General features: G+C 39.5%; 1 protein-coding gene across 8 annotated transcripts in view; it reads right to left on the bottom strand.

The window, feature by feature from the left end:
* Nucleotides 1-27,110, bottom strand: part of cdk14 (cyclin-dependent kinase 14) — a 477,589-nt gene that overhangs the window by 277,615 nt on the left and 172,864 nt on the right. For all 8 annotated transcript variants that reach the window (XM_052016680.1, XM_052016686.1, XM_052016679.1 and 5 more), the window contains 2 exons: nucleotides 20,319-20,413; nucleotides 1,324-1,386 (listed from right to left, as the gene is read on the bottom strand). In XM_052016680.1, coding sequence (XP_051872640.1) covers nucleotides 1,324-1,386; nucleotides 20,319-20,413 — 158 coding nt within the window. The remainder of the gene's footprint in view (nucleotides 1-1,323; nucleotides 1,387-20,318; nucleotides 20,414-27,110) is intronic.

Raw genomic sequence — 27,110 nt, 5'->3', positions numbered from 1 at the left:
TTCCCAAGTGCAAGTGGGGTGTGTGGCCAGAATGGAGGTCCAGACTGTGAGCTGCATGTGTGGTTGGAGACGGGGTTTGGTTCCAGAACACCAGGGAGCTGGAATGTGGGTAGGTTTGCAGCCAGAGCCAGAGTGCTTGTGCCAGTGCCAGAGTCCTTTCAACTGGCCTCACTTGAAAATGTATTATATTACTGTGTAACATGCATAAGAAAAGTGAAGTACATGTGTGTTTAAGTATTAATAGGAGTAACATCCAATAATCCATGAAATATGCTGGGGCTAGCACTACAAAAGTACAAATGGTGCTGGATTTTGAGGTTTTATTTTGTTGGGATAAAGAGGTTAGATGAATATCCCCAGCTCAACAATGATGGAATTCAAAGCCTGAATACAAAAGGCAAGGCTGGTTTCTGGAAATGTCCCCAGTCAAAAGTTCTGAGAAGATGATTCATCTCATCTTCCTCATGAGATCACAGATGATTCAATTCACTTCACATCACATGAATTTACAACTGACAGCACTGAATACAGTGAAGTCTACTTGGCCTAACAACATTTTAACTGCAGTACTAAAGACTTGTTCTCCAGAAGAATCCGCACCTATTGCAAATAGTTCGAGAACAGACACAGGACTGGCACCTATTTTATGAAGTATAAAATAATCCAGTGCACACCCTGTCCACTGAAACAAAGACAAATATAGTCCAGCCAGTTATCAACCTATCAACCTACTCTCAATCATCTAACTGGAAGGAATTGTTGACAGTGCAATGAAATAGCACATACTCACCTACTCATTGATACTCAGTTTTAATTCTGCCAATATCAAATCTGTTCCATACCTTATTAGAATCTTTGTCCAAACATGAACAAAATAGATGAATTTCACAGATGAGATAAAACTGACTCTCCTTGAAATCAAAGAAGTGCGTTTACCAAGTGACCCAAACTCCCAATTAAAACTGTAGTATGTACCGCATTAACCCATCCAACTTAAATTTTGAGGGAACTCGATAGATCTCAGTACCCCAAGGTTATAGGAGAAAAGAATAACTTCTCAATCCTGACCACTATCAACCCATTACTGTACAAATTGCATGTGGATTTTGATTCTGGACAAATTGTGCTTGGCTTTGGTACACTCCCCATGTTAAGTAGCCTACTAATGCTCACTGCCAAATTGTTTAGATGACAAATGGCTGCTGGACAAGTTCCTGGATCAACGTGGTACCTATGGAGCATTATCTCAGCAAGAACAATACTAAAAATATTTTAACGCAAGATTGTTGCTGGTCCTAGTCCTTTAAGTAGTACATTTCTTACCTTCACATTTTCTGGATGTAGTCCTCCTGGATGTTTATCCATGTACTGACATAAATCTGTATGCTAGATCAATGGAGAGAGGAAAGGACAATTATTTTACATGCATCAGCTATTCGATAACAACAGTTTCAGCTTATGTTACATAGAGTCTGGCTTAATTACTTGACTAGTTTTGAACCTCTTTGGCTCAGTTGGATATATACATTTATCAGCATTTACAGATTTTTAGCTCGTGTCTACCTTTCTAAGATCATGAAGGCATCCTTGTATGCTAGAGAATTAATTAATGAAAAGGTTTTGATAGCAAACTTTACAGATCATGCATGTAGAAATATGTGGAAATACACAGCTTTAAATGGCAAGTTTTATTGCTCATTAGGAACACGACTATTATTTAAAGAAAAGATAACATTTAAAGAAACTGGGAACTGAAAAGCAGCAAAACAGTTCCCAAAATCTTGTTTGGGAATAAGGTCACTGAATGTCAGTTTTTTTTTAGAAAGTGTGTTCTGTCATAGAAACCAGAGATGGAATGTCTCAATGTAACAACGAGATACAGAGCACCCAGCTCTACTATTCTAGTTATGCTAGTAATATCCCAAAATGTAGAGTTGGAAGAGATGCATCCCAGCAAAGTATCTCAAGTGACCACATCCAACAACTTGCAATATTTGAACACATTTTTAGCATCAGAAAAATTCTGGGATCAATGCAAACAATGACCCATGACCTGGATTTTGCAGTCCACTCTGATCTTGAAATTATAGCGATCTACATCACGTGACATTCACCCTTCCCAACGCCAATTCCTTTCATGCACAAGCCAAAGGTGATTCCAGTATCTAGCCACCCTGAAGAGGTTTTATGGGCAGCAAACAAGCAAGTTAAAATAGTTTTGTATAACTAACTTTAAACATTTTATATATGCCTGAGAATGACTGGTGTATGCACCCAATACTCAGGCGGAAGCTGAACTATTGACAATTTTTTTTAAAATATAAAGATGTGCAATTATGGAGTAAGGTTATTGATAAAAGCCCAGTTACAACTCATTCAGTAAGGTACAACATATCCACGATTCGGTCTGTCAGACTAGTTTGTAAATATAAGTACTTTTTGTTAACTCACTGACACTAAAAGAATACTGCAACAGCACACCCTGTGGAGGAGCAGGACATTACAGTGTTTGTGTATGTGTATCCAGAAGTGGCTGCATAGCCAAACGATCCATTTTGCTTAACTGGAAGGATCCAATACCCCCTACTACTTTTCAATGGTTCTCTCAAACTATATCATGTTTAAAGTTGGAAAAAATTAGGTGTGGTACTGTTGATCCTTCGCTTAAATTTGAGGAAGTTTGGAGTCCATTTATTCAATATTTTCACATGATATAGATCCCCTTATAATAACCTTTCAATTTAGAGGAACAGAGTTGACGACATAATATTGCTCTGTTTCTATCGAGAAATTTTAGTCCAGTTTTTTTTCTGTTTTTTTTTTAAATTTTTTCTTTAGCTTAGTTTGGTTTGATATATTGTTTATAATTTTTCTTATTGTTTTGGGGATTTTTTTTCTTTCTTTTACACTATATTCATTCACTAACAGATCGTTGGATCTACAGATTTTTTTATACTTTATTGTTCTTTATGATTATCCATGTCATGATTGTTCTCCTGATCTCTTTGTATTACATGTATAAACATTAATATATTAATCTGTATTAATTTGAAAGCTAATAAAAAGATTGAAAAAGAAAAGCAGTGGCTGCAGAATAATAGACATTGATAGCTTTATTAATTACTGATCCACAGTTTGATTAAATTCTCTTTAAGGGGTAAAATTGTTAGAAAATACAAAGGCATAAACAACTGTAACATAAAAATTCATAAACATTACGTTACTGAACAGGCTTTCAGTTTTAGAATTTTAATTGCTTTGTAAAATCACTCAATGTTTACAGTTGAAATAAAAGCTGTTGAGCCTAATCCCACCTTAACCTTCCTAACATCAGATTCCCAGCAGGTCATGGTACTCAAGAATATGTCGAAGTACTCTACATATGTGTTGAGCATTTCTGTCTCTACCATCTTTTCTGGCAGAGAGTTCCAGACCTTACCACCCTCTGCATGTAAAGCTATTTCCTGGACTTCCCTCCAATCCATCCAACAATTACTTTAAATCTATACTCTGTGGTTTCTGACCCCTCAATTAAATTAGTCCTTCCTTTTTAATCTGAGTCACTCATAATTTTAAACATTTCAATTAAGTTACCCCTCAGTTTCCTCACTTCTAAAGAAAATAACCCCAGTTTGTCCAATCTTTCCGCATTGCTACAATTTTCCAACCTTGGCAACATTCTCATTAATGTCCTCTGTACCCTCGAGTGTGATCATATCTTCCTTGTACTCTGACAACAAGAACTGCATCCAGTACTCAAGCTGTGGCCTATCTAATCTCTTGTACAGTTTTAGCCTAAACTATTTTGTACTTCAGCTGATAGAGCAAGGCATCCCTTTTGGCTTTATAACTTGTTCAGCTACCTTTAAGAATCTGTGGACATACACTCTGGTCTCACTGTTGCTCCACACCATCCAAAACCCTGACATTTACTGTGTATTCTTTTGCCCAGCTGCACCTCCCAAATGCATAATCTACACTGCTCTGGATTAAATTTAATTTACCATGCTTCTGCCCAAATGACTAGCAAGCCTATAGCATCCTGCAGCCTAAAGTAGTTCTCCTCACAATCAACTGTTTGTGACCCAATGTTAAAATTTCTTCACCTTATCACCTACTTTTGGGTCTAAATTGTTAATGTACATTACAAATATCAAGGGACCAAGTATCGACCCCAAGGGAATTCCATTGGCAATGGTCTTCTACTCACATAAACACTCAACCACCATTAGCCTTTGCTTCCTGCCACTGAGGCAGTTTTAGATCCAATTTGCCACTCTTCCTTGGATCCCACGGGCTTTTACAATTTTGACTAGCCTGCCAGGTTAGAGCTTGTCAAAAGCTTTGCTAAAATCCACGTAGACTACGTAAAATACACTACCCTAATTAACTCTGCTTGTGCCTTCTCAAAAAATTCAAGCAAGTTCCTCAGATAGTTCTTCCCCTAACAAATCCTTGCTGACTGTCCCTGATTAATTGGTGCTATCTTAAATGAAGGTTTACACCATCTCTTAAAATGGATTCCAATAAATAGCCTGCCACCAAAGTTAAACTAACAGCCCAAAATTATATGGTTTATTGCTTTCGTTTTTAAAGAACAGCTATGATGCTTGCAGCCTAGGAATCATTTGGCAGCATTACTAAAGCCAGAGAAGATTGAACAATTCTAGTGAGAACCTCCATAAATTTCCTTGATGTGCTGGAGGAACTCAGAAGTTCTAAAGAAGGGTCCTGAAACGTTGACCGCCTGCTTTTCTCCACGGATGATGCCTGGCCTGCTGAGTTCCTCCAGCATCATCGTGTTTTTCATCTAGATTCCAGCATCTGCTGTCCTTTGTTTCTCCATAATTTCCTCCCCTTGCCTGGGATACATTTCATTTTTATTTAATATATTCATTGGGCTTCATAGACTGAGCCAGCATTTAATTGCCCATTCTTAACTGCACTTGAGAAGGTGGTAGTGAGCTTCCCTCTTGAACTGCTGCAGTCCTTGAGGTGTGGGTATACCCACAATGCTGTTAGCGAGGGAGTTCCAGGATTTTGACCCAGTGATGGCAAAGGAATAGCAACATATTTCCAAGTCAGGATGGTGTGTGGCTTGGACAACAACTTCCAGGTAATGGTGTTCCCATGCATTTGCTGTCTTTGTCCTTCTGGCTGGTAGAGGTCATGGGTGAGGAGGTGAGTAATGCACCTCAGGACTCCTAGCCTCTGACCTGCTCTTGCAGCTACATTGTGCATATGACTACTCCAGTTCAGTTTCTGGTCAATGGTAACTCCTAGGATATTGAAAGTGGGGGATTCAGGGATGATAATGCAATTGAATGTCAGGGGCAATAGCTGGATTTTCCTCTCTTGGATATTGTCATTGCCAGACACTTGTGTGGTGCAAATGTTACTTTCTACCTATCTTGCTGCATTTGTTGTAAACAACTTCATTATCTGAGTCATTGTGAATGGTACTGAACGTTCTTCAATCATCAGCGAACATCCCTATTTCTGACCTTGCTCTTGAAGGAAGGTCATTGATGAAGCAACTGAAAACAGTTGGGCCTAGGACACTACCCTGCAGAGATACACTGTGGATGAGATGATTGACCTGCAACCATCAATGGGTGGCGCGGACTCATTGGGCCAGAAGGGCTTGTTACCGTGCTGTATAAATAAAGTTTAATCAGAACTTTCCTCCTTTGTGCAAGGTACGTGTCCAACCAACATAAGGGTTTTCCCGATTCCCATTGATTCCAGTTTAGCCAGGGCTCCTCGATGTTGTACTTGATCAAATGCTGCCTTGATATCTAGGGCAGTTACTCTCGCTTCACCTCTGAAGTTCAGCTTTGTTGTCCATGTTTGGACCAAGGCTGTGATGAGATCAGGAGCTGAGTGACTTTGGCAGAACCCAAACTGAGTTTCTGTGAGCAGGTTGTTGCTAAGCCAGTGCCACTTGATAGCACTGTTATCCCTTCCATCACTTTGCTGATAATCAAGTGTGCAGCAGTAACAGACCAGGCTGGATTTGTCCCGCTCCTTATGAACAGGACATACCTGGGCAATTTTCCACAATATCAGGTTGATGCTGGTGTTGTAGCTGTACTGGAACAGCTTGGCCAACAGTGTGACAAGTTCTGGAGCACAAGTCTTCAACACTCTTGCTGGAATGTTGTCAGGGTCCATAGCTTTAGCTGTATCCAATGCCACTTGAGTATGGTGTTCTATGCTGTTCCCTATTTCTGTATGACATAGAAGGAGGCTATTTCAGCCCATCAAATCTATGCCAGCTCACATTGTAATTCCTTCCCCTATTAATTTTCCCAGTAAACTATTCTCCACATATTCCCAACACCTTAGCCCAGATTCTACCACTCATTGGCATACCAGGGGCTATTCAGAGTGCCAATTTACTTACCTATAAAATCTAATATTCTTTTCTTTCTGCTTTGGAGTTTCCTAATGCTGCATTAATTTTTCTTTATGCAGTTGGAAAACTACAGAAGTATATTCAACTTCATTTTGCATTAACATATACTAGTGGGGAAGGCAGATTTCCTCTGTGGAAGTGGGTTTTTTTTCCCACATTGTTTTAATTTATATTTTTTCATTTGAAACTGAATGTCAAATTCAACAACTTCAGATAATCAGAGCTGGCCAGTTCTGCTGCAAGGTTGTCCTTCTACAATATTAACACAGTTTTTTCTCTCTCAACGGACATTGCTCAATCTGCTGGGCATTTCCAGCATCCTTCTTTTAGTGTCCGGTTTCAGCAACAGCTGTGACCTGTATTTCCCACCTACAATTAGTTAGTTTGTTCTCCCTCTTTCTCTTCCTGCCCTCATTAATCTATCAACCAGACAGCTACTTAAGCAGGAAAGTCACTGCAGCAACCACAGCCTCACATGACCGAAGATATTAGCTTTGTCCTACCCATCTCTCCTCCACCTTCTCTGCAACTTAAAACCAACTCCTTTTGTGTCACCTTCCCAGTTCTGACGAAGAGTCTTTGACCTGAAATGTTGTCTCTATTTGTGTTTCCATAAATGCTGGTTGCCCTACTGAATATTCGCAATGTTTTCTGTTTTTAATTTGGATTTCTGCCATCCACAGCATTTTTTTTGGATTTTCAATTTTATTTTTTTATGTCTTTTTTCTTTTTCAATCTTTTTATTAATTTTCACATTAATACAGATTAATACATATAACATCGGTAATTATACACGTAATACAAAGAGATCAGAAAGACAATCATGACATATTTTTTCATATCAAACACAGACAGGAAATCTTTCACAAATAAAATAGTTCAAATTTTAGACTTAATGGTTTCAAAGTTAAGTAAGAACTGAGTTCAAACGAAAAGGAATGTGTCTCTTCCCCCCCCCCCCACCCCCCACCGCACCACACACAGATCCCTGGATGTTGAAGGTAATGGTGATTGTGATGCCATTTGATGATGATACATTCCTTAACATGAACACTGCTCATCATAGAGCAAATGCATTTAAGCATAACATAAATTCAAATGCATGACATTGTGAAGTACAGCACAATAAAATTATTAAAATGTCTTAATACTCCAATTAGTGGTCTATTACTTCCATAATTACATGTCACAAGTTAATATAAAAGAGCTCATTATATGTAATTTGTTTGCTAAACTGCTATATTAATGAAAAGGAAAAAAAAATTCTACTACACTTTTTAAAAAAACAGAAATACATTAAGTTTTTGGTAAATGGATAAGGTACATTTCATTCATAATCTTAATCACCTCATTTTTAGTATACACAATATGCATGTGCCTTTTAAAGGTTATGAAGGTTATCAATTAATCTCACGACTGTGTCATAAAATATTGATAATTTGTCCTAAATTATCCTGGATTATTATCTTTCAGGAAATATTACATGGACATGATTAATTTTTCACCAGGAGAATTATTAAAACAAAAAAGAAACATTCACTCACTGGGAGTATAGAGATCCCCAGTACTAGAGATCAGAGCTTGGAGAAAACACAAGAGATGTGATTTTAACAACAATCTGCTGAAGGACCTCAGTGAGTTGAGCAGCATCCGTGTGGGGGAAAAGAATTGTTGATGCTTCGGGTCAAAACCCTGCATCAGAACTGAGAGTGGAGGGGGAAGATAGCCAGTATAAAAGGGGAGAGGGGGAGTGGTGAGGCAGGAGCCAGTAGGTGATTGGAGGACTGAAGATAGCTGAAAGGTGACGTATAGATGGAGTGAGATAGGGGAGGGGTGAAGTTGGGAGACAGAGGCAGGTGGATGATTGGTAAAGACAGACAAAAAAAAGGCAGATGAAGCCAAGTTGGAGAAGGCGAGGGTGAAGGTGGAGACAGCTAGGAGGATGATAAGCAGGAACATAAAGGTTAGCAGTACTGTAATCTGATAGGTAAGGAGGGTGATAGTAGGATCCAATAGAGAACAAGTGAAAGGGCAGATGAAATCTGATAGGGGAGGGAGAGATCCAGTGGGTAAAATACAGGGTAGTAAAATACAGTGTAGCAGGTGAATGCAACCAGGAGGTGGAGGGGGATGAAAATGTGTTGGGGTGTGGGGGGAGGGGGACAAAAATGGAAAGATTGGAGATGGAGAAACTGGGGGGGGGGGGGGGTTGGGGGGAGGGGTGGCAGGGGAGGATGGGGGTAAAAAAAAACACAGGAGGTAAAGTTTACCTGAATTTGGAAAATTCAATGTTTATACCATTGGTCTGTAAACTCCCCAGGCAGAACATGAGGAGGTGTTGTTTCTCTAGCTGACATGGGGCCTCACCTTGGCAGTAGAGGATGACGGACAGGTCAGTGTGGGAATGGGAAGGGGAGTTGAAATGGCATGCAACTGGGAGCTCAGGATGGCCATTGTGGACAGACCACAGGTGCTCTGTAAATCAGTCACCTGGTCTGTGCTTCCTCTCAAGTTTCCTTCCTCTTAAGTAACCTGCTGAACTCATACACAATTAAGTAAAATACAGTCTGCTAATGCCCACATTTGATATAAGTCAGCCTTTCTCCGTCTTCATTCATTTTACTCACAAGTGACTCCCTGAAAGAAACAATAATATATTGGTGGGCTAGTCCACTTCCTGTTTCTGCATGTACATACAAACCTCCTAGCCGTGTGATATGCTTGTATCACAAGGGGGCTGTGCTTGGCCTATGTTGGCCTCTACTTCATGGCTTTTCCACAGGTTAGCAGGGAATTGATTCCCAGAATTTATTTCTAGATTGATTCTCAAAAAGCAAGCACCGACTTCTCTGAATTACTACCTCATTGCTTTCTGCATACATTCACCAGTTAGGTTAAAGCAAGGTCTCCTTTAATCAACAATGGATTCTTCTGCAGAAAACAAGGAGGCTAGAGACTGTCCAATACATTCCATGTGTTCCAATAACCTTCCATGAAAAGTAGATCTACTAGGCAGGTCTCAAAAGGGAAGCAGAATGTCAGATTTCTTTATAGCAACTACTTTTTTTTTCAATCCTGTAATTCCCTGGATCTGTACAATCACTGTTCACCATATGCTTCCCTGTCAAAAAAACTGTTCACAGGATTTCTGCATGAGATGGTGTTTGATTAAAGTATGAATGGTTATGGTTAGTGACCAATTGACTATTTTGCCCAAGTGTGTTGCAGTACACTTTGGTTTACCTTGCTCTGCGAACAGAGCAGATGACATATTATGAATACACTGTACACAGTTATTATATTGTTATTACATGAACTATTAAGCACCTGTGTTCACTGTGCAAGACCACGGTGATTTAACATAGTATAAATGTATAATTAATAAAGGGCATAACAGATGTTCAACCTCATCAGACCTTTCTCCCTCTTGCCCCAATTAACTGTACGGTCCTCATCCTTTTGAAGTTAATAATATCTTTACAGATGTTCAAATCACATGTCCTGCTAGCTACTCTCCAATTAAATTGTTTGTAATTTTAAACATTATAGTACTATGAATGAAATTGTGAGATCTTGCATGTTGGTAAATATTCATTTTTGAACTAGTGAAACATTTTTGCATTTTATTCACTATCACTCAAATTTCAGTGATCAGAATTATTCATGACTACAGCATTCTTTGTTCTGCCTTTAGAGTGGTATTCCTTATGTTCCTTAATATCAAGTTAAGCTTCCAGAAGTCATTCTAGTCCTGTAGAATGATCAAACCAAATTGTTTTTTCCATGTCACAATCTACAAAGAATGAAGAGCTGAAAGAAAAGGGCATTAGCAAAAAAAAAAACAGTTCTGTAAAATTAATGAGTCAATAAATCCCCAGGATGTCATATAGAGATATAGAATGGAAGAGGCCCTTCAGCCCAAAGTCTATACCAACCATCAGCCACCAAGTTTACACTAATCCCACTGGTTATTCTCCACACTTTATCAACTTCCACTAGATTCTACCCTTCACCTACACACGAGGAGCAATTTTACAATGGCCAATTAACCTATCAACCTGCACACTTCTGGGACGTGAGAGGAAACCAGAGACCCCAGAGAAAACACATGTGGCCACAGGGAGAACGTACAAACTCCAGTCCAAAAATAAGGTGTTGGCCATTTAAAACTGAGATGAGAAGGAATTTCACAAAAGTATGCTGGCATAAACTGATTTAAAATGAACGATATTCAAATGGAGTGTGAAAGCACTAGGATACTAAATATGCAGGCAAATTGTTTTGCAATGTCAAAGTAATGCTGCCGTGGAACCTAAAAAATTAAATATTTCACAGGAAAGAACAAATATGTCCCTCCGAATCACTTTAGAATACAGCAAACTGCATTGTGCTCCAACTTGACCTTCACTCAGGAAGACGTTCTCTGGGTTACTTTATTGTCCTGCTTTACTTTCCACTTCGTAGAATTTTTTTTTAAAAGACAATCACGAAATCATGGAATGTACACATTAAATGTCATTTTCACATCAGAATCATATCCAAATCACCACCCCCCATGTCTCAGTAAAATACTTTGAATCCAGTTGTCCATAATTTTGTTTGACTGCCATTTACAAGGCTCAAATGGGTGAACAGCCTGAAGCTTCCCAATGGGCTACAGAACCTTCCAACCTCATTCCCATCATGAAAACCAGTAACGTGAAATGCATTTCCAATAAAACCAAGAAGTGCTATTTGGCTCCTGGCAACGAGATCATGGAGCTGCCAGCTAGCAACAGTCTCAATGAAAACAGAGAATGCTGCAGATTTTTTTTCCTGCTTTAGATTTTCTTCCATTAAAATGCACAGATCATTCATGCCCCATCAGTTCTAGTCATTGTTATACTTTTCCACCTTCCCTTACGAACAGATTGCTCTGAAAAGTTCACCACAGCAGCTGTGATTTTATAAGGCTTTTAATGACAAAATGTGATTGTATCTTCAGTTATTTGACTATTTCAGACATTTATTATGATGTCCAATAATGCTCCATTCAATTTAAATAGCTAGCTCTATGATATGAAGCTTTGAAGAACACTGATTAAAATATTAATCTGAATCCAAATCCTTTTTCTGCCTGCATTTCTCCTGTCAAAATTTCTCCTGAGGGACTAACTCATACTTGGCTAAAATTTCATAGACACTAACTCACTCACTATCACGGTAGAGAGGTCATTCTTCTTTGTCAACACCAGACAGTCAGTGACATGTCATTCAACCATAAGATAAGCTCATGTGCCTAGATTTTCTAACTTTGCATACACAAAATTTTGTACAAAAGCAAGTCAATACAGAACCAAAACTGGAAAAAAATAATGAATGATTAAAACTTAACATAAATCACCCAACAGATGCAGAAATAACAGTAGGGTCTGTGCATCATTCTAAATGTATACCAAACATCAATCTCAAACACACACATTGCAAATTGAAAATTGGATCTCATAACTTTAGTTCAAAATTTGTTTCCTTTCATTTGCACGTGGACATGGCCACACTAAAAATAACGTCTGGCTGAAGTTCAGACCACAAGAATGGAAGCAGTCAATGGAACATGAAGTTTCACAGGGCACAGTTTGTGCTATCCAGCCTCTCTGCAGGCACTGGCATGAAGAATAGCAGCTATGTCAAGTTTCTAGTGAAGGCATGAAATGGAATGATGCCCGCAACAGAACAACAAAATACTTGGGATCCAGAAGTGAGGCAAAAATGGAAAATGATGGAAATACACTGTCGGTCAAGCTGCAGATGTGAAGAGAGAAAGAGAGTAGACAGAACAAACTGAACTGAATCAGGCCACAGCTTGGACTCGTTGCCCACGGTTTCATCATAATCTGAGGTAGGAGCGGAGGGCCAATGTAGTTGACCCTCCACAGCCAGGAGAGTCCTGCAAGGCAGAGCAAGACCTCAACGGTGACTCACCTCAAGCAGTGTTATGCTGAGGCTTGGAACGCCTCAGATCCTCTTCTTATCCCTTACCTTGAACATATACCTTTCAACTTGTGGCCAAGCAGCTCCTCAGAACAGGGAGCTGGGAATCCACAAAACTAGCTGGGCCAAAAATTAAGTCTGAACTGAAAGTAAGCTGCTGGAGGAATTCAGCGGGTCAGGCAGCATCTGTAGAGGAAATGGGCAGTTGACGTTTTGGGCAACTGCACTGAAAAAGTAGTAGGGAGATAGCTGTATAAAGGTGCGAGGGGGAGAGGTAGGGCAAGGGCTGGCAAGTGATCGATGGATATAGATGACGGGGGACATTCTATCACATTTCCGCCAGCTGCAGTGCGATCTCACCAGTCACATCTTCACCTCCCCATCCCTTTCTACTTTCCGCAGGGACCACTCTCTCCTTGACTCCCTGGTTCGCTCATCCCTCCCCAAGCACTATACTCTGCAACCATAGGAGGTGTAACATCTCCTTCTTCACCATCCAGGACCCTAAACAGCACTTCCAGGTTAGGCAGTGATTCATGTGCACCTTGTCCACGTGGCCTTCTCTACATCAATGAAACAAAACCCAGACTAGGCAATGGCTTTGCCTAGCACCTGTGCTCCATTCACCATGACTGTCTGGAGCTCCCAGTTGCAAGCCATTTTAACTCCCCTCCCATCTCCCACACTTGGCCTCCTCTGCTGCCAAGGTGAGGCCCAGCACAAACTAGAGCAGCACTCCTCATATTCTGCCTGGCTAGTCGACAGCCCAATAGTATGAATATTGTATTTCCCAATTTCAGGTAAACCTTACCTCCTTTGTCTCCTCCCCACCCTCTCTCTCCTTCTGATCCACCTCCAGTCCTTCCATTTTTTCTCCACTTTCCCATCACCCCTGCCCCTCCAATCACTATTTTCATCCCCCTCCTGGTTCCACTCTCCTCTTACTCACACATTTTACCCAGCAGATCCCCTCTCTCCCATCAATTCCATCTGCCTACCTCTCCCCTAATGGTTCAAATCATCACCTTCCTTAATTATAAGATTCCAGCACTGCTACCCTGTGTGTTTTCCACTTATCACCCTCCTAAGCTGTCTCCACCATCATCCCTCTAATCCCTCACCTGGCTCCATTTATCTTTTTTTTGCCTGTCTCCACCTATCATCCACCTGCCTCTGTCTACCAACTCCACCTCCTCTCCCTCACCTACTTGGCTCCATCAGACTGTCATCCTTCACCTAACATTGTTCCACCAATCACCCACTGGCCCATCTCATCACTGCCCCTCTTCTCTTTATACTGGCTCTCTTCCCTTTCCACTCTCAATCCTGATGCAGGGTTTCAACCTGAATAGCCTTTTGCCCAACAGATGCTGCTCAACCCACTGCGTTCCTCCAGCAGATTGTTTGTTCCTCTAGATTCTAGCATCTGCAATGTTATAAGCTCCTGATTTTTCAATACCACTTGCTGGAGGAAGCGATGAAAAGGAAACAATAAAGAGAGGAATGCATTATGTATAAAATGCATAAACAGTTCCCTACAAATCTTCTTATTGAAGGATTCATACTGTTTAAAGAAACCCTATAGCAAAATAGACTTTAAAATTGAAAGTTAAGTATGAAAAAACAAACCAACTTAAGCTGAAAAAACAAGATGCTGGAGGAATCTTGTTTTTTTTTCATCTAAATTCCAGCATCTGCAGTCCTTTGTTTTCTCTAATTTAAGCTGTATTTTTATTTAGATTTAGTGCCAGTTTCCTTTGGTGTATTTCATTTTGCACAGTTTCCTTACCTTTGATACAACAGTGTAATAAACTAAATGCAAAAAATATCCCCATTATTTAATTTAGATACAAAGAATGTACATTGAGGAGAAATAGGAATACTTGCATCCCCTTTGAGGCATCCTTTGCATCAGAAAATTATAAATGCATTCTTACTGACAGTTGTAATGGTCCCAAGTGAAAAGAACTTTGACAGCTCCTTTCACCTGCTTAAAGTTGTCAACCAACTCCTCAAAATTGCCCAGAATTTAGTGCTAACAGGCATTAAATTTGCAATCTTGCAACCAATGCTTTTCTTTGTGCTTTAATAAAAGAATTTTCCAACATTACAACTGGAATGGAAAAATCTGTTTTGGAGCTACTGAATTCTCCTTCAAAATGTCTGCAAAGCAAGCGGATGGGTAAAAATAAAAGTCTTGCATTGGTTTTGTGCAGGCAAGGCTGGGGTACATATCATTATAGGGCCGAGAAGATCAGCCTTTGTTCTGTATTTGGATCAGTGCCAGACAGCTTTCACATTTCCAGTTACTCAGATGAGAATGAGATTGGATGAATTGAGGTTAGAAGGTTCTGCGTTTAGACTGAACTTGGAGCTGACAGTTGAGGACAATGGGAATTTATTCCATTTTTGTACCTTGACAACCATCACATTAACAATTTCAACAAAAAAAGTACACAGAAAACAAAAAGGAAAACTGCCTGAAGCAATGGATGCATCAAAATTATTAAAATGATTAATTAAATGACAAAATATTTGTACTTCAATAATTTAATCAGCCTTCCAAACTTCAAGTGATCCAGTCAAGAGAGCATAATATTTACAACCCATCAAAAATATTCCCTTCTCATTACAGTAAACTTGGCATCTTTCAGCAATTTCAAAGATTTTAGTCAATTGTGGTGGCTCAATCAGTGCTTCTTCTTGAATTTTTGACAGTACAGGAAGAAGTCAGCAGCACATATAGCTAACTCTTAGCTGCAAGATACCATGCGTCTCTCCAAGAAATACACCCAAAGTTTTAGTGGCCCTGGCAAAAGGTACAGTACTTCAGCCGCACATGGATCTTCAAACCAAAATGCACAAATTACTTTAAACTTCTGTGTAGTTTACATTATTGCAATCAACTTTTGGTACCCCTTACATTTTAACAGTTGAGCTCAGTTGGTATCACTCAAGGCTGCAGGTTCAGGTTGCATGACTAATTGTAGTCAAGGACAGATGTGAAAGCAGTTTGACTGTCATGGACCACTTACGCACACATCACTGAACCAGGGGAAGAAAGAGCTAAATTCAAATTGATGGGAAAATGGATGAGTTGCTAACAGAATTAGCTGTGCCATTTCAGATCTATCTAATAATAAGATGAAAATATTAAAGCTCAGTCCTTTGAGTTTCTAATCCCATTGGAATTAATTCAAAACTTAAAAAACCACAGAAATCGTGGAAATATTCAACAGGTTAGGCTGTAACTGTGGAGGAAGAAACAGACAACATTTCAGATTCTGATGGAAGCATATTAATCTGCAGTATTAACCGTTTCTCTCCACAGATCTTGCCTAATTCTATGAACATTTCCAGCATTGCCTGCTTAAGAGTCAGAGTGATACAGCATGGAAATAGGACCTTCAGCCCACTAAGTCCACGCCAACCATCAACCACCCATTCACACTATTCACACATAATCCTATTTTGCCATCTTTTGTTTTCCCCACATTCTCATCAACTCCCAATTCATCCATGCCAAGCCAACACATCCCAAGAGAGAATAGGTTTTAGGGAAATAAGCGGGGGGGGGGGGGGGGGGGGGGGATGGAAATCAGATGGATGGGAATGCTCAGAGCCAGCACAGACTTAACGGACCAAATTGCCTCCTTCTATGTTGTAAAAAACAAGGAATCCTGATTTTGACAAGATTATGATGTAAAATGCTGACCTAGTTAAAGATTCCTATTGAACATTGAGATTAATTAGACCCTTATTCACATTCAGCATGATGTGAAACCAGTATATTGCCAACCTAGACCAGTAGCTAATGCTCTTAAGATCCAAGTACATGAAGAATTAAGACGCAAAAATTGATGACAAACCGAGTCATGGGTCACAAGATGTGCTAGAAGCGGATTTCACAGTCACGCACGAGGAAGATGAAGACTAAGAGAGCCTGACAGAGATCTCAATGAACCTTGAATTAAAGTCAGCACCCAGCATGTCTGTGAGAGAGTCATTTGTCACACTGACATCATTGAGAAGACCACTGATGTGGCTAAGCCTGTATATTTTTTTAATGTATACATGTGAATATGTGTGATTGTTCTTTTCTTTTGTACTAAAGGAAAACATTGCAGTTTTGTAATATTGCTTGCAAAGAATAATTGTTGTTTTAAGCCTGTTGCCCCTCAGCAGAGACTGTTGTGCAGTTGATGTTCTTTGGTTTGCAATAATGTTTGTGGAAGTTACCAAAGCAAGATTTGAGGAACCATTGCATTAAGCAGTCATATTGGTAGATCTTAGAGACTTGGTGAGTTTCACAATACAATCAAATAGAGAATCAAGATACTACACCACCTTCAAGTCTTTCTCACAACAAGCTCCTCATATAGCCTATGCCTTATTGTTTAAATACAGGAAGGCACAGTCTGAATATGGGTGCAACTGGTACAGCTATTGCCTCAGAGCTCCAATGTTTGATCCTGAACTCTGATGCTGTCTGTGTGGAACTTGCACTTTATCCCTGTGACTGCAGAGATTTCCCCCAGTGAGTCAGAGTTATACAGAACAGAAACAGGCCCTTTGGCCCAAATCATCCATGCCAACCAAGTTGTCTACCTGAGCCAGTCCCATTTCCCACGAGTCCTGATGAAGGGTCTTGGCCCGAAATGTCAACTGTTCGTTTCCCTCCATAGATGCTGCCTGACCTGCTGAGTTCCTCCAGCATTTTGTGTGTATTGCTCCAGATTCCAGCATCTGCAGAATCTCTTGTATCCCCATTTGCCTGCATTTAGCCCACATCCTTCTAAACCTTTCCTATCCATGTATCTGTCCAAATGTCTTTTAACATTATACCTGGCATCTACCACTTCCTTTGGCAGTTCGTTCCACATACCTACCACGCTCTGTGTGGAAAAAGTTGCCCCTCAGGTTCCCTTTAAGTCTTTCCCCTCTCAGCTTATGGGAGCACCAGTTTCCTCCCTCATCCCAAAGATGTGCAGGCTGGTAGGTTAATTGGCCACTGTAAATTGTCCCTTGTGAGTAGCTGAGTGGTAAATTGTCTGTCTCTCCCTCTCAAAGTCCTCTACAAATCAATATATATTGGCAGGACCATCTTGATGAATTAAAATAAGGCAGGCCAGAAACACTCAGCAGGTTAGATGGGATTTAAAAGAGGGAGAAAGAATGAATCTTTCTGGTCACAGATCCCACATCAGAACTGGAAAAGAGAGAAATTGATGAGCCATTAAAAGGGATGAACAACAGAAGTGAATACAGTAGATAAAAAACAGATGGAAGACAAAGGATTAAAACAGCACAAAAAGAGCACAGAAAAGGAAAAATAATGCATTATGTACCCAAGTAATATGACTGAGAGAACTTTTTCCAGAAAAATTCACTGTAATGAAACCAGTACAAAGTCTTGTTAAAAGCTACTGTTGGCAGCAAGAAGCAGCAACAACTTGTTTAAATCAAATAAAACCAGAACTAGTTTAAAGTGAACTGGAGTGGAAAGGAAAAATTCATATCATATTGATCCCTAATATATTCCAACGACTTAGAATCTGTACTAGTATAACTGATCATTTTATTTAAACAGTACTAATATAAAACTGGTAATGTGATATTTTTATTCTCTTTCTCATAATGTTTGGTAACATTTATTTATAAAAGCACTAAGTCATATATGATGAGCAGAATCAGCTTTACTGGGGAGACTTTCATTCCATCACACATTAACTGAAGCTCATCACAAACTCTGCTGCCAATATTTCAAGATGCACCACCCAATTCACCCATTACCCCTTGAACACTCTGTTACATTAGTTCCTGGTCTGACAATCACACAGCTTAAAATCTCCTTTCCTCATCTTTAAGCACCGCTGTGATTTGCTCTTCTAATCACTCCCATACTGGCTGACAAGCCCTTAACGAGCAAGGCTCAGAGTTCTCAAAATTATGCCACAAGACTCATTCGTTTCTTTTTAAGGTACTCCTTAAAACCTCTCTCTGACTAAGATTTTCCTAATATCTGGCTCAGTGTCAAATTTTGTTGGGTAACACTCCTGTTAAGTGCTTTAGCTTTTTATATATGCAGATGCTGTTACTATCATGGTTTGACAAGAAAATGACTGGGTTAACTCAAGCATATCTATTTTTAATCAGAAGGTAAAAAGCCTCTAACAGATGTCACTATGTCCTCAGCAGTACATATAACCAGAATAAAACAGCATTATTAAAGCAAACAAAAAGATAACATAGAAATAAATCATGCTTTCAAGTCAAGAAAACAGCAAATGAATGGGTCAGCCACTTTTCATGTTAATAATCAGTTGTTATTTGCGACATGACAGAGCATTGCCTGAAGGAAACATCACATTTTGTTCTGAAAAATAATAGTACAGTGGCTGCATTAATCCAAAAAGCTGACGTGAAACATGAGTCGGAAAGCTTTGTACATCACCCACTGGCCTTGGGAACATAGTCCTAGGGTGTGCTGACTGGTGAGGCCCCAAACTAAGCTCAATGCACAGATGTGGAAATATGTGGTTAAAAACCAGGGGGGAGCATACACCATTCAAAGAAACTAACAAAGACCAACTTTTTACTATATATTTTTGCTCAACAGCTGCAATGGTCTTCAGGAACATTCCATGCAACTTGAAGTACCGATGCAAATTCAAACATAACCACCAGTACACCAGGGTAAGGATATAGGAAATCTATATTTTGTTTCTAACCACTGGACAATATCTCCAAAAACAACTGGCATCACACTTGAGAGGCATTCATTAATACAATAGTCTCAAGTTACATAATCCAATATCTTACTGCTTTTTTTTGTTAAAAGAGTGACTTGATTTTATCCCCTTCCAATTGCTTTCTGGTGTAGAAACAGAATTTGTCTTTTCTAAATTAGTGCAGAAAACCTTACAGTGTACCCGATAGATACTCCATAAGATCATGCACATATCAGGAAATGAGGATCTTTCCCTTCATGGCCTTGTATCTAAAATATCACACGAGTTATAATTGAGAGAATTTCTAGGGAAGTGTGAACAGCTATCTGAACTACAGAAGATTCGAGAGGTATAAGGAGAGAGTGGGCAAGTGAATTCGAGGCCAACTCTGGACTAGTCATGTCTTTATTGAATGGTGGACCAGACGCAAGGGGTTAATTGGCCTACTCTGCTCCTGTTTCTTAGGTTCTTGTCTATTTTATGTGTGGTAATAACACCAACTACAGACATTTGTGCAATAGTAAAACCATTTTCTGTCAATTTTGTTTCAAGTCCAAATGGTCATTTTATCACTACAAAAGAATATAGTTGTACTTTACAAAAATCTAATCATAGCAGAAGTTATTTCCTGACTTAAAACGACTGATTTCCAACTGGCAATGAAAAAAAAATAGTAGAACTGTTAATTGTACCACTTTAAAAACATGAAAAATTTAATGACTTGACATTTACAAAAAAAAAAGCAAAATATAGCATTAACCAACGTAGTTGAATTTTTGCCGGTAGTCATTCAGAATTTAATCTACACATTTACAAACCAATCCTAAAATGAAAAACTAAATTGTATTGCTACTTTTCCCCCCAAGTGAAACACCATTCTGAGTTAAAGCACAACTAAAAATATAACCATTTAAAACTAATTCAGTAAAAAAAGCAGTTTGTGGTTACTGAGACACTCATCTACCACTCAATAATATTTTAAAATCTGCAAAGCTTTGCAGACCCTATGGGAGCCTCTGCCAACCAAACTATGCAGTCTATACTTATGATGTGTGTAGACACAAGAAAAGCATACCTTGACCATGACAAAGACTGATTACATTGAGGGTAAGAACATTCACAAGTGTAATTACGTAGTAATTATAATCCAAATAATTCCATCAGCAACCAGCTGCTCTTAAGAGGAGGAATGCACTTACCACATATTCAAACACAAGAGTCAGGGTTTCCTTTGTATGAATGATGTCATGAAGCAGGACTATGTTCGCATGTTTCAAACCTTTCAACAAGGAAGCTGCAAAGGAATGAAGAGTAAATTTTCAGATTGTTAGATTTGGTCCAAACAATCAATCATCAGTCAAAAGCCTTGGGTGTCATCAATTAATTCATAAACATGAGGTGAACTAGTTGAAGTATTTAACGATACGTAAAAAATATTAACGTTGATTGACTAGACAAAATAGTAAGGTGAACACCATCTTTTCCTAGTTTCTGGGTAAAGTCCAGACTGTACTGGAGGATGACCATCATTTCTCATCATTTTCACACCAACTTTACCAATATTCTCCATTAAAGTAAACAGTGCAGATATACAAATAGTACCTAAAGAAATGCATGCATTTGTTACTTGCATAATGAATAAATTGCTTCTGTTTTGACACCTTATTTATGCACATGAACAGAAGAGAATGCCAGTTGAGCTCTCAAGATGTCATTGTCTTGTCATGTATCCTAAAGAGAACACCTTTCCCCTCAGTTACAGTGGTGAATTCTTCCAGATCATTTCATAAGTGGATTCCAAATCTTCCAGCTGACTGTCACTATAATTAATTGCCTGAATTTTATCAGTTCTGAGCTAGACATCAGATGACAGTTCACAGTGAAACAAAGATTTGAAAAGCAAAGATTTGAAAAGACAGAAGTAATTGCTGGTCAGTCATTGCTCAAACTAAGTGGCACCTTGTGTGCAGCTTAAACCATATTGTTTATATAACATGGTTAGAATTTGCACACCTAAAAGAAAATAACACAAACTAGAAGTAAATTCTCATTAATAGGTAGCCTTTTACAAATTTGAGATCCTTCAGAGATTCACACCACATACAGAATTGAAATTGATAAATATATCTTGCCCTGTTAATCTTGCTAAAGTTAAGAATGGACAATTCTGCAAAGCAGACAAATTTGCATGCCCAAATTCCCAATATATATCCCTTGAACATGAAACACTACACAGCAGAGCCTTCAGTGATGGTATATTCCTTTATAATGCCTACAAGTTGCCTAATCTCACCAAAAGCTTGGGGATAAAATATAATAAGATATATTCTTCAAAAAAAAAAATGACACCATTAAACTCATTCTAAATACATGAGGACTATTTTCTCTTCAAAGCCATAAATAATCAGTCCATAGTCCATTATTTCAATGATATGAAGCACTTTACTCAAGGGCACAGTTAATTAGTGGTTATGCTTCTGGAATAGTGATCCAGGGGCCTGAGTTAATGATCTGGAGACACATTCAAACCTCACTGCAACAGCTGGGGAACTTAAATTTGGTTAATTAAATAAATCTGGGACAAGAAGGGACCAAAGATTACTGCATTCTTGTAAAAATATTGTCGTTTAGGGAAGGAAGTCTGCCCTCCGAACCCAGTTTGAGTGCAGAGCAGCCAATTGGTTGATTCTGCCATTCCCCATAATGGTCATATGACCCAATTTGATATATCAAACTTCCAAGAGAAACAATAATAATTGATTGCATCAGCTCAATAAGCACCTCAACGCCTCCCTTTCAAGGGCAATTAGAGATGAGCAATAAACATTGGCATTGCCATTTGTGTGCAGATCCTCAATGATTACAAACTATTCATTATTTATAAATGTGTGTAACAAACGTTTTGCAATATAATAATCTGAACAAAATCTGCATGGTAGTTCAACAGGCAAAGTTGATCTTCTTTATATGTAAAAGTGCACTGACAAAAGGACGTCTGCAGAAAAATACTGACCCACAATAAATGCCATCGTTTCAAATGAAAATGAATGTCTCTGAGCAGGAAAACAACCCATCTGTGTTTGTAGAGATAACCCTTCTGGATTTCAATTGATGTTTTTCTCCCCCTTGTTTTCTACATTAATTTGGTAATTGCCTGCTCATGTGCCAAGCTGAAATCACACGGTGAACCAAATGAAATGGTATGACAGGATCACAGAAATTTACGACACTAAAGGAGGCCATTTAACATTGCGTCCAGCTGTTTTCAACATAGCTGCCTATCCAGACACTTTTGAAATGTGATGAAGGTTACCACCTCAACCATATATTCAACCAGCGAGTCCTAGACACTCCCCACCATGTTTTGGATGAAAAAAAAACTTTTTCTTATCTTCCCTCTCAATCTTCTACCCATCTTATGTTCTCTCATTATCATCTTGTATGCTAAGGTAAATAGTTTGTGCCTATTTACCCCATGTAGGTCATGGGCACTGAAACCATTCTTATACTGGGGACACTGAAAGCCAACAAATGAAACTCTGATAGTTTAATCTAACCACTTCTTTCAAACCTATTATTCCCATAATACTTGGACAGCATTTGGGCAGGTCAGGTCTTACAAACTTGAATGAGATTTTTGAGGAGGTGACAAAGGTGCTTGATGAGGGCAAGGCAGTGGACATTATCTACCTGGACTTTAGTAAGTCATTTGACAAGGTCCCTCATGGTAGTTGGTACAGAAGATAAAGATGCATGGGATCCAGGGTAAATTGCAAGTTTGGATTCAGAACTGGCTTGCCCACAGAAGACAGTAGGGGTGGAAAGCAGTTATTCTGGCTGGAAGTCCGTGACCAGTGATGTTCCACAAGAATCAGTGCTGGGACCTCTGTTGTTTGTGATATATATGTGTGTGTGTGTGTGTATATGTATGTGTGTGTGTGTGTGTATATATATATCTCTCTCTCTCTCTCTCTCTCAATGATTTGGATGAAAATGTAGATGGGTGGATTAGCAAGTTTGCAAATGACACCAAGAGTGGTGGAGTTGTGCACAGTGTAAAGGACTATCAAAGAGTACAGCAGGATATAGATCAGTTACAGAGAAGTGGCAGATTGAATTTTAATCCAGGCAAGTATGAAGTGTTGCATTTTGGGAGGTCAAATGGAAGAAGAACATAGAAGAATACAATTAATGGTAGGTCCCTTGATAGCACTGAAGTACAGAGGGATCTTGGGGTCCAGGTCCGTAGTTCACTGAAAGTGGCTATGCAAGTGGATAAGGTGGTAAAGAAGGTGTATGGAATGCTTGCCTTCACTGATAGTGGTGTTAAGTATAAGAGTGAGGAAGTCATGCTGCAGCGATATAAAACTTTAGTCAGATCACACTTGGAGTATTATGTGGAGTTCTGGTCACCCCATTATGGGAAGAATGTGGAGATTGTTGAAATGGTGCAGAAGAGGTTTACCGGGATGCTACCTGGATTAGAGGGTATGAGCTATCAGGACAGGTTGGATAAACTTGGGTTGTTCGCCTTAGAGCATCGGAGGCTAAGGGGAGACCTGATAGAGGTTTTTAAAATTATGAGTGGCATAGATAGGGTAGACACCCAGAATCTGTTCCCCAGGGTAGGAATGTCAAACACCAGAGAAGATGCTTTTAAGGTTTGGGGGGGGGGGGGGGGGGGGCAGGGTTGGTTTTGGAGTCTAAAGGCGAAGTGAAGGGCAAGTTTTTTTCTTTTACGCAGAGAGTGGTAGGTGCCTGGAATTGGTTTCCAGGGGTAGTGGTGGAATCACGCAGTTTGGTAGAGTTTAAGAGGCTTTTAGATAGACACATGAATATGAAGGAAATGGAGGGATAGGGATGATTAAGAGGAGGTCATTTAGTAAAAATCGACATCAACATCGGTACAACATCGTGGGCCAAATGGCCTGTCCAGTATTGCACTGTTCTATGTTCATATTATCATTGAACAAATTTACTCAAAGTTGACACTATTAATTGTGCGTAAATACCCCAGCACTCTTCTGCAGAGTACTGGTTTGTTATAGTGCTCTTGTTCTTCCAGTTCTAGCATTCATAGGTTTATACCCAACTCTTCTTTAAAGACAGCCTTGCAGGCTCTGCACTGCTGAGCCAGGAAACCAGCCCCAAATCCTGCTCTGTACTGGCACTCACACAGCACAGAACCACCCATGCCTTTTCACAAAGAGGCTGCCTGTGATGTTGGATGGGCTGAGGTGAACAGTCTGGCTGCTCAGTGGGCACAGAACTGTATCCTGGCTGGCACAGTGAATACAGGCATTGCTGCGGACTAGCAGCCCCCACTCCATATATTGACAGACCACCTGGATCCTACAAGCTCTCTCATTGCCTCTTGTTGGACGTGATGAAAGCTGCTGTCTCCTCTTCTCCCTGGCTGCCGAGCTCAATGCCCAGTGGTCACCACTGAGCTTGTTACCACAGGGAAATCTCTGGCTGGGCAGGAGAGAACTGTGCAGCCAAATAAAGCAAGGGGGATACGGCAGCTTCCACAAAATCCAACAGCTGACAAGAGAGACCACAGAATCTGGGCAGTCTGACAACATGTGGATTAGGCTTGCCAATTCTCAGCAATGGCTGTACTCATTGTGCCGGCTAGGGTGTAGCCCCGAGTCCCACATCTCAGTGATGAGCAGCTTCACCACTCACTCCAACTCTGCCATCACCAGTTCTCACAGGCAGCCTCACCACATGGAGGCATAAGCGAATCAGTGCTGTGAGAGCACTAGTCTACTGGCACAGAGGTAGGGAGGGCTGAAGCTTCATCGGTTCCCAGCACTGTGGCACTGCCAGTAATGCATCTCTGTATGTACACTGCTAATAATGGACCCCTTTCAATGCTGATTCCATAAACACTTTTTTATGCTAAAATATCCCAAACATTAAGATACCTGTTTTAGAAAATAAAAAAACGATCCTCTTCAAAATACAAAAATATGACTGGCAACCATAATTAATTAGTAAACAGATTACAGAAGTGCACGCATTTGTCTATAATATTTATTAGCTCTAATTCTGGCACTAATGAAAGGACTTGGTAACATTATTGCATGCCATAACATATCTGGTTATTACAAATATACCACTACGCTTCCAATGAAGAACAAAACCTGTAGAAATTAGTGACTGTTCAAAATTGAATAAACCTTCCCTGTACAATACAAAAATGCCTTACTATTGATTGATTAAAACAAGTTTTTTTTGGGTTACTAAATTTCTGAATCTCTTCAATGCTAAAAAAATCCCACCAGAAACAAATATGGGGATGCAACCTACCAACGTACTGTTTTGAAAACATACTTTGGACTGGAGGAAAGTGAATAGTGGTGTTTTCCTGGGATCAGTGTTTGGGCCATTGCTTTTTTTTGAACTATATTACTGACCTAGACTTGGGGGTGCAGGCTACAATTTCAAAATTTGCAGATGACAAAACTTGCTGGCATTGTGAGGAGGACAGTGATCGATTGTAACGGTATGTAAACAGGCTTGTGGAATGGGTACAGGTATGGCCCATCTAGTTTTAATGCAGACAAATATGAAGTGATGCAATTTGTTAGGAAGAATGAGAATAGACAGTAAATAATGAAGCATACTGTTCTAAAAGGGATGCTGAAGCAACAGGACCTAGAGCTAAGTGTGCACAAGTCATTGAAAGTGGCAGGACAGGTTGAGTCAGTGGTTAATAGGGCAACATAATATTGATAAATTATGCTGAACTTTTATAAAACATTGGTCTGGCTTCAACTGGATTATCCTGTTCAATTCTGGTCACCACATTATAGGAAGGATGTGAAGGCATGAGAAATGGTCTAGAAAAGATTTACGGGAATGGTATTTAGGAAAAGGGACTACAGTTTTAAGGATAGATTAAAGGAAGCAGTGCTATCCCCTCTTTAAAACAAAACTGTATTTAAAATGATGAGGGATCTGGGCAGAGTAGACAGTGTCTGGCTGTTCCTTTTATTCAGGGGAGAGGGGGAGTTGAGAATTAGAGGACTCAACTGTAAAACAAAGGGGAAGAGAATTAGGAGTAACAGGAGAAAAACTTTTAAGAAACACAGTATATGGTTGGAATCTAGAATGCACTGTCTGCAGATGTGGTGAGAGCAGATTCCATCATGACCTGCAAGAATGAACTGGATAAATACCAAGAAAAAATTGGAAGTCTATGGAGAAAGGACCGATGAGTGGAAGTAGAGAGTTGCTCTGGTGGAGTGTGTGCATGGACATGATGAGCCAAACAGTCTCCCCGTGTGGTAACCATTGTATGATTCAATGCTTCATTTTTGAGAAAATTCGAGCACTCCCATCCCTGCAGCTCCCCTCCTTTCACATTTCCTTTCAGATCAAACTCCTTCCACCACCTTCTAACTTCAGAATATAAACACTGTACTCATCCCAGTTCCCCATTTCTAGAAAAGATTTATGAGACTGGTCTCTAGGAAGAGGATTAGGAAGATGAAGAGGATCCTTGTAACCACAGTTAAAAGGATAGATTAGAGAGAATAGCACTGTTTTCTTTAAAGAAAAAGCAGAGGGAAGAACGATTATAAATATATAAAATGATGAGGTGTCTGGGCAGCATAGATCGTAGAGAAAGATAACCTGAACTCATCTCCAGTTGGTGGATAGCCTGGACAATATTTCTGACAAGTTTCCCCTCTTATTTGGCACACACTATTCATTATCTTCCCACAGTGACCACACAGAGATTGGGTATTGAACCTGTAAAATAATCACCACACTAGTGACACTAATTGTTGTTCCTGCACAGTATAGTTCAAAAGGCAAATTCAAGGCATTCAGAAGCAGATGTTAAAAATGAATCTTATTCACTACAGTAGGAGGCATTACAGATTTGGTACAGACATTATAAAAACAGACACACCACTGATATAAATATTTGGACAAACATTAAGATATTAACTGCAATATCTTTTATCAATAGAAAA

Source organism: Pristis pectinata, chromosome 5, assembly GCF_009764475.1.
Source record: "Pristis pectinata isolate sPriPec2 chromosome 5, sPriPec2.1.pri, whole genome shotgun sequence".
NCBI lineage: Eukaryota > Metazoa > Chordata > Chondrichthyes > Rhinopristiformes > Pristidae > Pristis > Pristis pectinata.
Note: the sequence above shows the minus strand (reverse complement) of the source record. Positions and strands in the feature narration are given on the sequence as shown.